Raw genomic sequence first — 17,619 nt, forward strand, 5'->3', positions numbered from 1 at the left:
ACAACCCTTTATAGTTTTTTAAGCGGGGCTCGTTTACAATTGGTTAGTCCATCACAAATTCAAATTTGTTACAAACGTTTTGTTCATGTTTTTGTGTTATTGTCATGGGAACACAGTGGTGGTTTTGAGGGAAAAAAGTAGTTTCTTTCTATAGTATGAACAGCGAAGGTTTCATTTTAATTGTTAAATGGCGCCCTCTGCTGCACGACATAGAAAGTTGCGCCTCTTTGTGGTACGAGAGGGGGGCGTAATTCACCAGTAATTAGGTAATCAGGAGTCTTTTTTAGTCTAAAAATCATCTTTAGCTTAAACTACTTTCCCACCAAGTTACAGACTGTATTCACCATAAATGTATTTTAAAAACCCAATTCCAATCTCACCAACAAACTTTATTAAGTATTGGTTTAGAGGCTAAGCTGATGCAATGCTAAGTTTAGTTGGTGTCATAGGATGCTAACTTGTTTATTTTCAAGAGCGCAATGAACAGAAAAAGGACAAAACCTATTTACAAAAAAAGAAGAAAGAAGAACTTGATTCTAGAATCAAGTTCAAGATCCTCCTGTTAACCTATAATGCCTCAGATGGTGTGGCCCCGTCCTACATTAAGGACTTCATAGTCCCTTACCCCCCAAACAGATCACTTGACTCGCAAAATGCAGGACTGCTTGTGGTTCCTAGAGTTAATAAAAGTACAGTTGGAGGTAGAGCGTTTAGCCACCAAACCCCTGTTTAATGGAATAAGCTCCCAGCTCATGTAAGAGAGGCCGAGACAGTTTCTACATTCAAAGTTAGACTGAAAACAGTCCTCTTTGGACAGACTTGTTGCCAGACTAGCTAGTGTTCAGAGATTATTTAACTTAATGTTAATGTGTTTAAATTAAAATTAATAACAATAACAATTTGTTTAGGCTGCTAAAAGTTGAAGCTGGGGTAGCTATGGTGCACTGAGGTTTTGTCCTCTTTTCTTTATCTACTTCTACCCTTCCTCTCTTCTCTGTTTTTGATCATTATTCATCATTTAGTTCTCCATGCCTCTGTTTTGTGCAGTGTGATTCATGTATTGTCCCTCTTTCCCTCTCCCCTCCTGGGGAGTGGGAGTGCTTCCAGACTCCAGTTGGCTCATCCGTGCTCCTGTTCCTGACCGAGTACCTCGTCTCTGCTCCTGCTCCTACACCTGGCTGTGGATTTTGCCTCGGCTCGACTCGCGCCCCTGACAGTCCCCCAACTCCATCTGGATGAAGCTCGTCTGCTGGACTTTAAATATGCAGTGGCTGGGTCCTGCTCTTCCAGTTCTTTCTTTAAATTCAACATCTAGTCTCTTGTTGGTACCCTGCTCCAGAGCTGAAAGACTGATTTGTGTCTGGGGTTAGGGGGATGCTCAGGAGTCCCGGGTGGTGATGGGTACCTTGTCTGGGACTGTCCTCTGGCTGGGGAGCCCACTATTGGCACGGGACCTCGGGGGGTTGACGGGTCAGGGTCCCCGCTGAGGCAATCGGCGGTTGCCCCGGCCGGTTAGCTGCCCCGGTCCCGTCGAGGCCTGACCGGAGCTCTTCTAGGGCCGGCGCTTGGGGGTGGGGGCCTGGGCTTGCTCCGGGGGGCCGGCGCTTTCTGGCTCCTCTCTCTCTGGGTGGGGTGGGTGGTGCTGGGCGGGGGTGTCGGCGCCTCCGGGGATGGGGCCCCTGGTCTGGGGGGGCCGGGCCCCTATGCTGACGGGGGGGCTGGGGGACGGCCGTTTGACCACCGGGGTACAGTTTACCAGCTGTCCCCAACTTACCCCCTTCCTCATATAACCTCATATTAGGGTGAGGTGGTGGGGGGGCTACTTGGCAGTGGTCCCCCCCTCCCATGGTTGCTGTATGGAGTGGGCCCCCCCTCTTTCGGTTTTATTTGCACCTTAGAGATGTAGGGCCCTTGGTAGGGGGGTGCTTGGACATCACTGCCAGCAAGCAGCAGATGTCCTCCCAGCACCCTACCCGCCAATTTTAACCGCACCTTAGACATTTAGGGCCCCTTAGTGGGGAAGGTGAGGGGACATCACTGTGAGTAATCAGGAGATGTCCCCTCAGTGCCCTACCCGCCAATTTTAACTGCACCCCCTTAGTACACACACCCCTCTCCCCTCAAAATATACATTCCAACATCTATCTTTAAGTCCCACCTTCCTTGTAAAAGGAAAGTGGGACCTAGGACCATCTGTCCCCTACCTCTTCCCTGGTGGGGGGTACGGGGCCCTTGGCAACAGCGCCGTGTCCCCTGGGTGCCGGTTTCCTGGGCGCGGCGGTGCTCTCTCCGCACGGGGGAGTGGGGGGTGGGGGTGGGTTCACATTACACCTGAGCCGGGGGTGTCCGTGTCCCTGGGGGGTGGGTTCTGGTCCTTGCCCCTTGGTGCTGGGCCCCGCCAAATCTCCTACTATGGCCGAGCCTGGTCGGGCCAAGTTTACAACACCCCTGGTGGGCCCCCTTTCTCCCCGGGGCGCTCCCCTCCTGGGCGGGGGCGGCTGGCCCCTGCCTTGCTCCTCCCTGGACCAACCGTGGGCGGGGTGGGTGGCTGCCTGGAGTGCGGAGCGGGTCTCCCTTGGGGGGTCCTGGCTCGTACCTGGGGTTGGGGCAGGGGGATGCCCGGAACTCCTGGGGGGTGATGGGCTGCTCGTTTGGGGCTGTGGGCACCCTTCTCGGGTGGGGCCCTGCGTTGGCTCTCCCGGCGTGGCGGGGGGGGGCTGTTCTCATGGTTGGCCTGGGTGGCGGACTGGGTCGCCCGGGGGGTGGTTGTTCCCTGCCTGCTGCCGTGTGGCGTTGAGGGGTTCCGGCTGCCGCTGCTGCTGCGGCGGGGGTCTTGGTGTGGGGATGGCTGGGCACTCTCCTTCCTTCTTTTCACATTCCACCGTCCATTTTAGAAAAACATAAACACTCACCTGAGCACAGGTGTTAGCTCACCTTTGCACTAACAGTTTGCATGATTGAATGACTGAAATATTTCACACTAGTTGGTTTAAAGGCATAAGTACACGTGTGTGAACACTATCGGTTTTGTGTACATGTTGACAAGTGGACATTTTTTTCAGCCAGCAGGTGTGTTGGTAACGTTTGGGTGTGTGTGTGGACAGGCCCAGCCCTTTTTGTACTACATTTGAACCTTACCGTAATGATAAACAACCAGTAAACTTGTTACTTAATGCTGCTTCATGCTCTTATCCCCCCCCCCCCCCCCCCTTATCACCCTCTTAACCCCCCCCCCCCCCCCCTCTCTAACATCCCTCTCTCTTCTTCCCTTCTTTCCTTTTCCGTCCGGTCCAACACCAAAGATTTTCAAACATGATTGAAATTAATAAAGTTTGGCCTAAAATACAAAAGGGGTTTATTCAGACATACCTTTGGTTTGTCTGAAGATTACGGTAATAACCCCTCTTGTTAAAGTAAAATACATCCAACACAAGAGGCCATCAGCTCTCATCTGCCTGCCCAGCTGTTGGACAGGACAAGTAAAAAAAAAATAAAAAAAAAAATATGCAGTGGCTGGGTTCTGCTCTTCCAGTTCTATCTTTAAATTCAACATCTAGTCTCTTGTTGGTACCCTGCTCCAGAGCAGGAAGACTGATTTGTGTCTGGGGTTAGGGGGATGCTCAGGACTCCCGGGTGGTGATGGGTACCTTGTCTGGGACTGTCCTCTGGCTGGGCTGAGGCTTATGCTCCCTCTGACCCTTCAGTTTGCCTCTGCAGGTGTCTGGAGGGCCCTGGCTGCCACTATACTGTTATGTCTGCACTGCATGGAAGAAAACTAGCTGAAGGAAAGTCGACAACAGGAGGTGGAGGCCATCAATCACTCTGCTGATCAAACAGTGAAGGACAGTGACAAGAGCTTCACTGAAATGATCCGTCTCATCCAGAAAAGAAGCTGTGATGTCAGAATCATAATCATTTATTGTCATTGTACATGGGGATACAATGAAATTGCAGCAGCCTTGGAGTGAGGAAGTTAAATAAAATAAAATAAAATAGAATAGAAAAGAAATACTGTATTTACAATTCTTAACAAAAACATGAACAATATGTACAGAAACTGTTAAATAATAAATATTTGTGGATAAAATAGAATGGAATGAGATGAGTTGCTGTAAGCACAGCATAATAAATATTGAGTTATTGCATAGTGACCCGGTTATTGCAGAGTCAGGATATTACACACATTGTAGTAAAAGGTCAGAGTAAGATGTGGTTGGTGGAGGTATGCGTGTTTCGTATGGTAATTGCCTATGGAAAGAAGCTGTTTCTTAGTCTGTTTGTCCTGGTTTGGATGGACCTGTACCTCCTTCCAGAGGGCAGCAGGTTGAATAGAGGGAAAGCAGGATGGGTGGAGTCAGTTGTGATGTTAGTGATGTTAGTTTGTAAATGTCCTTCAGGGCAGCCGATGATCCTCTGCGCTCTCTTTACCGCTCTCTGGAAGCTCTGCCGTTCTGCTTCAGTGCAGTGGGAAAACCACACCGTGATGCAGTAGGACAGGATGTTCTCAATGGTTGAGCAGTAGATGGTTACCAGCAGCTCCTGGCCTACATTGTTCTTCCTGAGCCTTCTCAGGAAGTGCAGGTGCTGCTGTGCCTTCCTGATGACAGCCATGGTGTTGATAGACCATATGAGGTCAGTCCAGATGGTAGTGCCCACGAGGGTGAAGCTGTGGACCCTCTCCACACAGTTTCCGTTGACGTAGAGTGGGGGTGGATCTGCTCTGTTTTTCCTGAAGTCCAGGATGATCTCCTTGGTCTTGATGGTGTTCAGGATGAGGTTATTAGCCTGACACCACCTTGACAGTTTCCGGACTTCGTCTCTGTAGGCCGTCTCGTCGTCTCCAGAGATCAGCCCCACCACAGTAGTGTCGTCTGCAAACTTCACTATGGTGTTGCTGGTGTGGGCTGGTCTGCAGTCTGCTGTGTACAGTGTGTACAGCAGAGGACTCAGCACACATCCCTGTGGGGAGCCTGTGCTCAGTATCCGGGTGGAGGAGAAGTAGGGACAGAGTTTGACTGTCTGTGGTCTGTTTGTCAGGAACTCCTTGATCCAGGAACAGGTGATTGGGTGGAGTCCTAGGTCAGACAGTTTGCTGACCAGAATGTCAGGAATGATTGTGTTAAAGGCTGAGCTATAGTCCACAAAGAGCATCCTGGCGTAGGTGTCTCTGTGTTCCAGGTGGCTCAGCGCAGTGTGGAGGGTGATGGATATGGCATCATCCGTTGATCTGTTTGCTTTGTAAGCAAACTGGTGGGGGTCGAAGGTTGAAGGAAGGGAGTCTTTGATGTATCCTAGGAGCAGCCGTTCCAGACGCTTGGTGATGACAGGGGTGAGTGCAACTGGACGGTAGTCCGTGAGGCAGGCTGTGGATGACGACTTTTTGGGTATCGGGATGATAATGGATGACTTCAGACAAGCAGGGATGGAAGCTTGAGTTAGCGACAGGTTGAAGATTTTTGTGAAGACCTGGGAGAGCTAGTCGGCGCAGGCCCGCAGAACTTTCCCAGGAACTCAATCAGGTCCTGCCGCTTTCCTGGGGTTTACCCTGCTGAACATCCGTGCCACGTCCTGTGTCTGCACAGTCAGTGAAGCAGCAGATCCCAGCAGCAAACTGAAGTGAGTCGAGTCAAAGATCTTCAGGAGGAGCTGGAGCAGGAGATCACTAAGCTGAAGAGGAGAGACGCTGAGCTGAAGCAGCTCTCACTCACAGAGGATCACAGCCAGTTTCTGCTCAACTACCCCTCACTGCCACCACTCAGTGAGTCCACACACTCATCCAGCATCCCTAGCTGCAGTTACATGAGCAAAATATCTTTGATCGGATCAAAGATCGGGTTACCATTTAACTGTGTACATGCGCCAAGAAAACCTTTTTCCGATAACAAGAAGCGTTTGCACATGCCACACTTTTGGTCGTAATAAATCACATGCGCAGAACTCTCTAAAATACCAGAAATGGCCGTAGGAGAAGAAATATGGAGTTCTGTTGTAACCCTTGTGCTATCCTAGGCACTTTAACATTGGGAGTTGGGTCATCTAGACCCCACAAGACAGTGCGCTGAACCTTTTTTCTTCAATGATTTGTGATCTTCACACATCATTGAATTACATGAAATCCTCTTCATCTTTATCCACCTTTGTCATAGTAGGGATAACACGTCAATGTAAGAAACGGGTCATCTGGACCCCATAGGATAGTACAAGGAAAAAACAAACAGAGTTGCGACATAGAGCAAGATGATTATCTAAGTGTGCTTTTATTATTGTTATGACTATTATGAAACGCCTGTTCCCCTTACATTTTTTTTAATCTGTGTGGTCAGTGCTTTTTTTTGGTGGCGGAACGTAGCCGGAACTAGGGTTAGGAGGCAAATACGTGCTAACAACATTTAGCCTTCGATGAACTGGCGGTCAATGGCAAAATTGTCCCTAGGTGTGAGTGTGAGTGTGCATGGGTTTGTGATTGTGGCCCTGTGACAGACCGACGAGTAGTCCAGGATGTCCCCTGACTTTGCTTACAAGTGGCCGGGATAGGCTCCAGCAGCCCCGTGACCCCAAAAGGGACAAAACGGTAGAAGATGAATGAATGAATAACTGAATGAAGAATGAAAGTTACAAAACACAAAACAAAAAAATGAAATCACTATAAATAAAATGAAAAGAATTACATTTAAATGTATTTTACATTTAAAATGGAAAGATTTTATGGAAGTGATTGTGTAGCATAAATAAAAAGAAAAGTCAAAACCAGAACACTGTAGAAACAGCACTTCACGCTGAGTGAGTGTTTTTGGCCCACCCAGCAAGCGTTTAGCACGGTGAAATCTGCTATCCGTTGATGGAGCTCCAGCTGTCATCAAACAGCAAATTCAGCGCGAAGCTGCAAATAAATTTTTTAAATATGTGGGAATTACATCAGTCTTTATTTTTGTTCTGGACACCACTGGAAACACAAATTCATATGATGGTTTCTCAGATAGCAGCAGCATTTCCGCCGTCGGCGATCATAAATTGGGTGCTTCGCGCTCCGCTATGCAAAGGCAGCTGTCGGTCCGAAGAACAATAGCTTGTCCGCGGTGCGTCAGGAGGAGAACCGCAAAAGGCGGACATGCTGCTATGTAGTCCTGAGAAGCTGTGGAAACTCATCAGAAGTTCACAACCAACTCAAAGCCGTCTTCTCTGCTGCTAGCACAGTCTGCTCCTGATGTGTCAGACACACGGAGAAAGCAGTGACGTCATCGCCCCGCCTCCCCTCTGCTAATGCTCACTGTTAATGAATTTTGCTACAGATGCAGAGTAGATGTGAAAATGCAAATGCAATCCCCTCTTTGCATTTTCGTTTTAATTATGACACACAATAAGCGGTTTTAAGTATAAAATGAAAAAGCATTTTGAAGTATTGCTTTTTCATTTTAATTTTGAGTCATTTGATGCAGTTAAATTTTGAAAATGAAAAAGCATTTCCATTAATCGTCAAATTAGACATTTCTAAATTAATTATTCTACACATTTACCAGAGAACATTTTGAAAATGAAATGCCAAATACAATTTTCATTATAATTTCAATTAAGTGACAGAAAAAGCAGTGTTAAAGTAGAAAAGGAAAAAGCATTTTGAAGTACTGCTTTTTCATTTTGGTGGGCGGCCGTGGTGCAGCGGTAGGGCGATCAACCCATGATCGTAAGATTGCAGGTTCGATTCCCGCCTTGCACGCCCATGAGTCGAAGTGTCCTTGGGCAAGACACTGAACCCCACCTTGCCTCTGGTGGTAGGAGGGCGCCTGTGTTTGGCAGCAGAGCCACCACCAGTGTGTGAATGTGTGTGTGACTGGGTGAATGGGTCTGTGACTGTAAAGCGCTTTGTCCTTGTAGGAAGAAAGGGGCTATATAAGTATACGCCATTTACGCCATTTAAATTTTGAGTCAAAATATGCAGCTTCATTTTGAAAATGGAAAAGCATTTCTGGTTTTGACTTTTCTTTTTATTTGTGCTACACAATCGCTTCCATAAGATTTTGTGTGTCTCAAGGCGTAAAAGGCAGTAAGAAGAACATTTAAATGTAATAAATTGAAATAAATTAAAATGTTATTTTTTACTCTTCATTCAAAGCATTATGTTTGGTGTACCTTTACCTAAAATACAAGGAAACAAAGATTTAAAAGTGGTTACTTAGCACTCTTGCCCCACAGGTAGAAGGCCCTGGATCTGTTTTGTATGGAGTCAGTTCTCCTTGTGAATGTGTGGGTTTTCTTCAGGCACTCCTGCTCCCTACCACTGTCCAAAAGCATGATTCATTGGTTGATTGATGACTCAATGCCCCTATGTGTGCTTTTGAGTTGTTGACCCCGTTATAGACTAGTGTCCTGTTCAGTAGACTGCCTTTGAGTTCAGACCCCCCCCCAAACCACACACACACATTCGTGTAGATGTGGTGTTGGAATGGGTCCCCCAGCCTTCCAGAAACTTTCCATGTGTTCATGTAAAAGTAGTGCGAGTTCAAAGTCAAATGTTAAACTCTCCTGTGGGCTGCATCAAAGTCAGCATGTCACATCATTATTCCTTGGACTTAAAGCTACAGATTTGAGCTGCTTCAAGGCTTACTAAATACAAAAACATTGATTTTGTCTCATAAAGGTTGCATTGTTGCAATTTGAAAAAAAAAAAGAATGAGGCAGAAAGCTTATTATCCTGAGTTAAGAAAAACAAGGAGCAACATTTGTTTATTTTTTCCCCTAAAATCCTGATCACTACTTTCAATTTAAATAAACAACCACCTGTGTATTTAAAATGAGTTATAGATTTTGTTAAGCTTTATGTTGGTTAAATTTGTTTTTCCAAAAGTATGGATTACAAGTTTTAAGTAAAAATTCTCGTCTTTGTCTTGTCCTAAAAAAAGAAATAATCACCTTTTAAATTCTCTAAGTTTGAAGTTCTCCATTTAGCTTTCAAAAACTGATGGCTTTCTCAAATTCTGGCCCAACATTATTTTTTCAACAAGTTCACCAATAGGTTTTCTGAATTCTTAAAAAAGTGCAAATTGTTACCACATAAGTAATGTCTGAGTTTCTTTTTTTTAAGTCTGACATTTTAATTATTTTGGGCTATGGGAAGCATTCAAGCATCTTATTTTTCTTATTAACCAAGTGAGAAAATGACAAAATACCATGTTGATTTGATTTATTTGTATCACAAAGAACAATTTTCAGTTACATTGGCTTTTGATTTTAATATCAGAAAAGGAAAAAAAAATCTGCAACTCAAAAAACCATCGAATAAAGAAAAAGAAAGTATTAAACATGAAACTTGGATCCACAAACTATGATTTATGGTGGAATTCAGCAGCGTCCCCAACTAGGCTCAACCACAGTCCAGCATGGAGCGGCTTAGTGAATGTGGTCTGGATTCTGTGGAGGAGAGTCATGCCTTTAGAGACGCTGTAGAATGACAGAACACCTGCTGTGTGATCCAGGTACACTCCAATTCTGGAGGAAACGGGGGCTGAGATGGAGACCTTTTCACAATTGTGATAAAAAATGCAAGTGTTGCCATAGATGTGCACTGCCCAGGAATTCTCATTCCAACCAAATCTGCACTCTTTTCCTTTCCCATCCCTGCTGATGCTGTTGTAAGCAACTGCAACATAAAGTCCGTCTCCTTTCCACTCCACCTCCCAATAGCAACGTCCAGTCAGACTCTCCTTGCTCAGGACCTGCCACCAGAAAGTAAATCTCCCTGCATTGTCTGGGTATGGCTGAGTTTGAGCAACACCCGTAACCTTATTCTTCTTCAACATCATCAGCCGTGTGTGCGCCGTATTTGGATCCAGTGTGAGGTTACGGTAATATGTTAGGAGGAAGTCAGGTCTGCTCTTTGGTTCCGATGGTGAGACATCCACCTGAGTGATTGTTAGTGAGATGCGTGTCAGTTCCTCTCTCAGAATGTCCTCCAGCTTCTTTCCAAGCTCTGACACAGCTGCTGTCACATCCCTGACGTCTCCTGGAGGTCGGACATTGATGCTGGATGAGTGTGTGGACTCACTGAGTGGTGGCAGTGAGGGGTAGTTGAGCAGAAACTGGCTGTGATCCTCTGTGAGTGAGAGCTGCTTCAGCTCAGCGTCTCTCCTCTTCAGCTCAGTGATCTCCTGCTCCAGCTCCTCCTGAAGATCTTTAACCTGCCCCACTTTAGTTTGCTGCTGGGATCTGAAGTTGTTCTTCACTTCACCTCTTTTTCTCTCGACAAGACAGATCAACTCTGTGAAGATCTTCTCGCTGTTCTCCATTGCTTGATCAACAGACATATTAGTGGCCTCCTCCTGCTGTTGAAGCAGCTTCACCTCCTTCTCTCTGTCCTGGATTCTCTGCTGGATCTGTTGTTGACTCTCCTCCAGCTCTCTCTGCCTCTCAGTCCTTTCAGCTGCAGCTGAGACTGTGTCGTGGCTTTTATGTTCTTCCACGGAGCAGAGGTAACAGATGGACTTCTGATCTGTGCGACAGAACAACTTCATTACCTCGTTGTGAATGGAGCAGATGGTCTCCTGCAGGTTCTTGAAGGGCTCCACCAGCTTGTGTTTTTTAAACGCAGCAACATCAGAATGAGGCTGAAGATGTTCCTCACAGTAAGAAGCCAGGCAGGTCAGACAGGACTTCACGGCGTGTAGTTTTTTTCCGGTGCAGATGTCGCAGGCCACGTCTTCTGCTCCAGCATAATGATGTTCAGCAGCTGGGGGGCAAATCCCAGTTTTCTGCAGCTCCTCCGTCAAAGCCGCTAGCATAGTGTTTTTAACCAGAGCAGGCTCCGATGTGAATGTCTCCCGACACTGAGGGCAGCTGCGGGAGTCATTTTCTTTTCCTTTCCAGAAGCCTTTGATGCACACCATGCAGTAGCTGTGTCCGCAAGGAATGGTCACCGGGATGTCCAGCACATCCAGACAAATAGAACACGAAAACGCGGCTCCGTTCAAATTCACTCGTTTCTGCTCCATTTCGCCTCTCTGTGAGCTGTGATAGTTGTGAGCTGCAGTGTGTGTGTGTGTCCCATTTAAATTTGAAATCTGACTGGCCAATCGGGTTGCAGATCCGTGAATCAGCCAATCACATTCATCTTCCTTTATCCGTCCATCCAATCACCGTCCTCAAATGCCACGCATGCGCATCTCATGTTTTTCCTCCCCTGTAACTACGGTGGCTTAGAATACCAAAACACTTCAAAACTTTTTAAAATCTTTTTTACTTTATAGAACTATATTTGTTCAATTATTAACGGATTTCACTGGTATTTTCTTTAGTGTACTTAATTTTGTGTCAATCTAAAGCGAGTGTGATGTTAAGGTCTTTAGGCAAATGTTTAGTAAATCACAGTCGGCGTGGTCAGCTCCACAATGCAGCCGGGGAAATACCTCCTTAAAAAGCTGTATTTTAAACATTTTAGTTGTAACACCAGCGTTTTACCGAGAGGGATCCTTCACATCAGTGACTGTCCATTCTCAATGAACGGGGTCGCTGCAATGGGATCTCCCGGGTCTGGGGGGTCTTCCGGTAGTGTATTATTCGGTAATCTAAAGTCGGAGTTTAATGATGTTCACATTTACCCAAAACATCGTCTCCCCACTTCAGTACAAAGCCAGCTTTCTACGTTGCATCATTTTATCATGGTGGGGTGGGGGTGTTTGCATTGTGCGGGTTTCAAACAAAATACTTGTTTGTCTTGTCCTCTTGTTTTTAACTTTGAATATGTTTTTATGTAAAGCCCTTTCACTAGCTTTGTGATGTAAAACTGCCATACAAATAAAGTTTGAATTGATTTGAAATCTACGGTTAAATCACAGTATTTTCAAGGAGATTAATTAATGTTTAACACGTTAATAATAAGTCTTATTCACAAAAGTTGTAAACTCTGCAGTTCTGTTTTTAATAAAGTCTTTTTTACCAACCATCTCAAAATGGGCAACATCTATGAGCACCAAATGTAGAAATTCATTATGTGACAACTTTACCACATTTTGACATTTCTTTCTTTAAGTGCTGCATTTATATCACATTTTGTCTGTATTTATCACCAATGAAAGGATTACCTGTGACTTATGAATATGAATTTTTAGAGGGTACATTTAAATATAAAAGTCAATGATAAATAATAAACATAACAAAAACATTTCAAATGAAAAATTTAAAGCTATATATACTAAACACATATCCAAATGGCAAAAACATCTTCCAACACCACATGAATGCAGAAAAACTTTCTGCACCTAAACAAAGATCAATGAGTTTATATTGCGCCGTCTACGGCTAGATACCAGAATTACAGGGCAAATAAAACAAAGAGGATCATCAGTATAATTTATGAGTTTGGCAGGCTTGATGAATTGTTTTTAAGGCCACCGGGCAATAGTTTGCCCACCTCTGGTTTGTAGTTTGTAGCTGCTGCCAACCCACTCACTTTGATCTGTTTTTGTTCATTTTTAAGAATAAATCTTGCGTCCTCTCTTCTTAACAGGTTCCTGTTTTATCATATTTCAATCAAGAAGAAGTCAACCAGCAAAAAAAAATGTGAAAACGTAAACAAAAGGCGTTGTGTGTCGGCCTTTATCTCAGAGGGAATCAGTATTTGTCATACCTAGAGGAGAAAATCAAAGTCGCTAAGCTCAAGCTGGTCTAATTGGAAAAATTCCCTTTACCATCAAGTGGTCTGAAGATCAGCTCAGAGAAAAATTTCTGCCATCTTCAGAGCAGCATGTGCATCTCTGAGCATGATGCTTCTCCTTTTAAGTATTGAGCACAATAAAAGGGTGCAAAAAATTAATGAATCCCAATGTCACACCCAACTTTCCCTGGGGGGGGTGATTTTGGGGGGTGTGGGTTTGCTCAGATACCTGTCTTTACAACTTTTTTGACGTTAATTCTTAATAGAAAAGGTTTTAATTAAATGCTCAAATGAAGAAATATTAAAAAGGACAATTAACCTCAATGTTGTTGTGTCATTGCTTTAAGAGGCAACCAAGTCCTTCTTTTCAACATTTCCTCTAGTGCCCTGACTTGCTCGGGCAATGAACCATGTTAAAAAGGATATCTCTGTGTAAGGAATTTTTAAAAACTCTGCAGGGAAATAAAGACCAATTTTGAAATATTGAAAGGGCCGTTTTTTCTGGAGTGTGAGCTGCACTGCGAGGTGTCCTTGCACCCACACCTGCTGCTGCAAATCTGGTAAGTGAAGAAATTTTAATTTAAAAAAAGTTTTATAATACTGTTTCATGAAAAGTTTTTTTTCTTACCACTACTTCAGTGAACCTACATAAATCTCAAAAACATTCAACAGTGCTACTTAGTAACCTAGTAACTAATTTAGCATTTTTTAAGTTTTTGAAATTATGCAGTGAAGTAAAGTCAAGGGCCAAACTCAACATTTATTGAAAAATTAACTGCAACTGAGATGTAATGTTTCACCTTTTCAAATGGAAAAAAAAAACTTCAGTTTTGCTTAAACACAGAATCTGGAACAACCAAAGCTTGATATTACAAACACATGAGAAATTAAATTTGAAATAAAAGACGCATTAGTGGTATTCGTTTCTTATTTAAGTAAATGAATAAAGTACGGTATGTCTCTCCCCGTATCCTTTCAAGTTCCTTTCTAAAGTAAATCTTTTTCAAAGCAAACAACAAAAAAAAACAAAAATAATGTCATTCAAAATTTTTTGCCAACATTTCAACTATTAACCCTTGTGCTATCTTAGATGACCCCACCCTTACATTGACGTGTTCTCCCTACCATGACAAAGGTGGATAAAGGTGGAAAGATTTCATGTAATCCATGGACACCAGTGAAGATCACAAATCAATGAAGAAAAGGTTCAGCGCACTGTCCAGTGGGTCTAGATGACCCAACTCCCAATGTTTAAGTGCCTAGGATAGCACAAGGGTTAAGAGACCATGCCTTGCAGTAGAAAAAGGGCATTAGAACCAGATATTTTTAAGCTCAGTTTGCTGCACTCTGATTTACTCTGCACAGTGGTCTAAGCCAGATACCTGGCATCTTTCCTTAAATGCAAGTTCATCAATGTCTGGGGTCAGGCTCCGTGTTGAGGCAAACCTCAGGACACAGTGATGGTGTTCATCAGTGAGTCAACCTCTGTGAGGTGTTTTGGTCACCTTCATCATAGAGAACAGTTGCTCATGTGCTGCCAAACATTGAGACCATCTGAGCAGCTTCGATGCATAAATGAGGCTTTGGAAACTGCGCAGCACCAACAGAGTCATATTTTGATTTAAGCATGTTGTTACATTGGAGTTAAATTAGCTCCATTTGGAGGCTGGTCGTTGCGCATTCAATGTCGATCACAGCGGGTTACTGAGCTGCTCAAATCTCCCTTTCTGAGCCTCAAAGTCGGCACATTGCCAACCATGTTAACTTTGTTTTTCACTGTGAATATAAACACTTTTTACACAAACATTAATGCTGAATGAAAAGAAATCAAAGAAATCCCCAATAAACACTGAGATGCTGCAAGCATGGCCTGATGAACACGACTTAAATTTTAGAACTGAGGCTTGACTATGATTTGATACACATTGACATTTATTTACACACATTTACACATCTCTGCAGTATCATGTTACCAACCTGCTCTGTGAGTAGAAGTGAGCAAACCGATTCCCAAGATGTTATGAGCTCCATGATTTGCTGCAGAAAGACAACAGGCCTGAGACTGTGAGTTTCAAATTCAATACAGCTATACATTTAATTTGATCAAATGTAACTCCGTACAATCCCCAACGAAAAAAAAAGTTTAAATTTGTTGTTTTTCACCTTTCAGTGTATCCCATTAGGGGTTGACACAGCGAATCCGCTTTCAGTTATCCGCACAGGCGGTTTGGGAGAGAGTTTTCACACTTTCAATTGTTCACATACTGTAAAATGTATTAGTGAAATAATAAACCAACGAGATTGTTAACACCGTACAGTGTTATGTGTCAAGGAAGTTACAAAATAGCATTGCATTATTGCACTGTAATGTCAAGAAATGCCTTGAAACTGTCAGATGACGAATGATACAGCTCAGAACTGTTGGTTCTGTGCGGCAGTGTGATTTACGGCAGCCAAGCACGATGTGCGTGTCCAGAGGATGTTAGTAAAAGTGTTCTGCTTTCAACCAATGAACTATTGCCACTCTTCATTCTACACGAGGTCAGAAGATACCTGGACAAAACCAAAATCGAGTACGGAATAAGGGAGACAAAGAACAGAGCGAAAAGTTTAATCCCCTGCCAACTTTCTCTTTGATAAGCGGACAGAATGGCATGACTGGAGACAGAGCTCTGAGCGACACAGAATCACCACGAGTCTCAAAAAGGATGAGGGGAGGGTGCCGGTGAGCTGCCTTATCTACGCGATGGGCGCTGAAGCGGAGAATATTTTTAAGTTGTTCACATTTAACGAGGGAGGTGACAAAGACAAAATCTAGATTGTCATAGCAAAGTTTGACTACTAGTTTTTCCCGCATAGGAATGTGATCCAAGAAAGAGTGTGTTTTCACCAGTGCGTGCAGCGGACAGGGGAGAAAGCAGAGAGTTTTATCCGAGCACTCTGTGAACTGTCTGGGCACTGCTACTTGGGAGCAGCCAGAGAGGAACACATCCGTGACCGGATCGTTGTGGGGATCCAGCATAAAGAGCTCTCTGCAGTTGATGTCTGATGTACAGTAACTTTGGCCAAGCAGAAGAGGTCACAGCACAAGTGACTCTGCAGGGGGATATGGCGGTGACGGCTCAAGGGTTGCGGCACATGAATAAGAACACAAACTGGAGACAACAGCGTAAACCAGGCAAGTCAAACACACACAGCCTGTGTACAAATGTGGAAGATGTGGAAAGTTGCCACAGAGGAGATGAGAAATGCCCAGCTTCTAAAGCTAAGTGCCATAACTGCCACAAGATGGGGCATTGGGCCAGAGCATGTCGTTGAATGATGTCACGGAAGCAAAGGAAAGGGAGCCAACCTCCTACTTTCTCGGCTCAGTATGCAATGCAAAAACAAACAAGCCTAAAGCATGGACTGTGGTGCTCCAAGTTTAAACCATTCCTGTCCTATTTAAGATTGACACACAAATTATAAACGAGAACACATTTCAAGCCCTTGACACAGGAAAGGTGTTTCAGCCACCTGACCTCCCACTAGACAGTCCCGGAGGACAACTGTCATGCCTCGGTTGCTTTGATGCTGTAATAGGCTGCAAAGGCAAAAGCTACACATCAAAAAGATACATAGTACATGGGACAAAGTCAACAATCTGCTCAGCCGCTCTCTGTCTGTTGAAATGAACCTCATGAGAAGAGTAGATGAGATCACAACCTACACAAGTAGACAAATGGTCGTCAGTCCGCCCTTTAGGGAGCACAGTATTTTAAAAACGGATCCAGTTAAAATAGAATTAAAAGAAGGTGCAGTGCCACACTCAGTCCACATGGCAAGGCATGTACCATTCCCCTAAAGAAAGGGAAAGAGGAGCTGTTAAGGATAGAGCAAAACATCATTAAATGCGTAACAACCGACAGAATGGTGCGCTCCAATGTTGCCAGTCTTAAAGAAACATGCAGGCAAGGCCCAGATCTGTGTCGACCTAACAACAGTGAACAAGTCAGTGAAAAGAGAGCAGTACATCTTACCCACTTTGGATGAAATAACTTCCGAATTGAGTGGTGCCAGGGTGTTTTTATCTCTGGATCCTGCTTTCCTGTGCTGAATTCGCAAAAGACATGGATTTCCGACACCTTACTTCAAGTCCTCAAGGAAAAGGCCATGCAGAGAGAGCTGTGCAAACTGCTAAGAAGATTCTCAGGCAGGAGGATCCACTTGTTGCTCTCACTCGCTACCTGTAAACCCCACTGCTCTTGTTCTCAGAGTAAACTCAGTCATTTCTCAAAAATTTATTCTATAAATTGTCCTTTATTAGCTGACAGTAAAAATTTACTTGTAAAAAGTCAAATCCTTGTCTTTTTTCAGCTCTGTTTGTGCCAATTGTATCACAGCAATGAGCTGGCATCTGGCCCTTTCCATTATGGCGTCCAACTTTGCATACTCATCAGTCTAGTGTAGCGACTCTAGCCTATAAAACTCATTGATTACGCAGGCAAACATTTTCAAGCACTATCTGAAAAAAAGGGTCTCTCTGATGCTAAAACTAAGGGCATAGTTAAATGCCTTGGACAAGGTTTGGCTGATTCAGACCACACAGGGTTTGCCAGTAAAATATACTCTAATGGTTGGTGAATGGTGTGCTGACTGTCATTTACACTGAGCATTAAGAAAAAAAAATCAGTTGCATGATTATTTGGAACGCGCTGTATTTAACCCTTGTGCTATCCTAGGCACTTTAACATTGGGAGTTGGGTCATCTAGACCCACTAAACAGTGCGCTGAACCTTTTTTCTTCAATGATTTGTGATCTTCACTGGTGTCCATGGATTACATGAAATCTTTCCACCTTTGTCATTGTAGGAAGAACACGTCAATGTAACGGTGGGGTCATCTAAGATAACACAAGGGTTAAAAAGATGAGAGTTCCCGCCCTCCTCAACCCACTCACACACACACACACAGATCTGAAAACACAGGATGCTCGC

General features: G+C 44.3%; 1 protein-coding gene across 1 annotated transcript; it reads right to left on the reverse strand.

Moving 5' to 3' along the window:
- Positions 1–9,161: 9,161 nt before the first annotated feature.
- On the reverse strand, positions 9,162–11,020 carry LOC101165097 (tripartite motif-containing protein 16). Its single transcript, XM_020711297.2, has one exon. The coding sequence runs from the start codon at positions 10,980–10,982 to the stop codon at positions 9,318–9,320; it is 1,665 nt and encodes a 554-aa protein (XP_020566956.2). The 5' UTR covers positions 10,983–11,020; the 3' UTR covers positions 9,162–9,317.
- Positions 11,021–17,619: the final 6,599 nt, after the last annotated feature.

Source organism: Oryzias latipes, chromosome 17 (assembly GCF_002234675.1).
Source record: "Oryzias latipes chromosome 17, ASM223467v1".
Taxonomy (NCBI): domain Eukaryota; kingdom Metazoa; phylum Chordata; class Actinopteri; order Beloniformes; family Adrianichthyidae; genus Oryzias; species Oryzias latipes.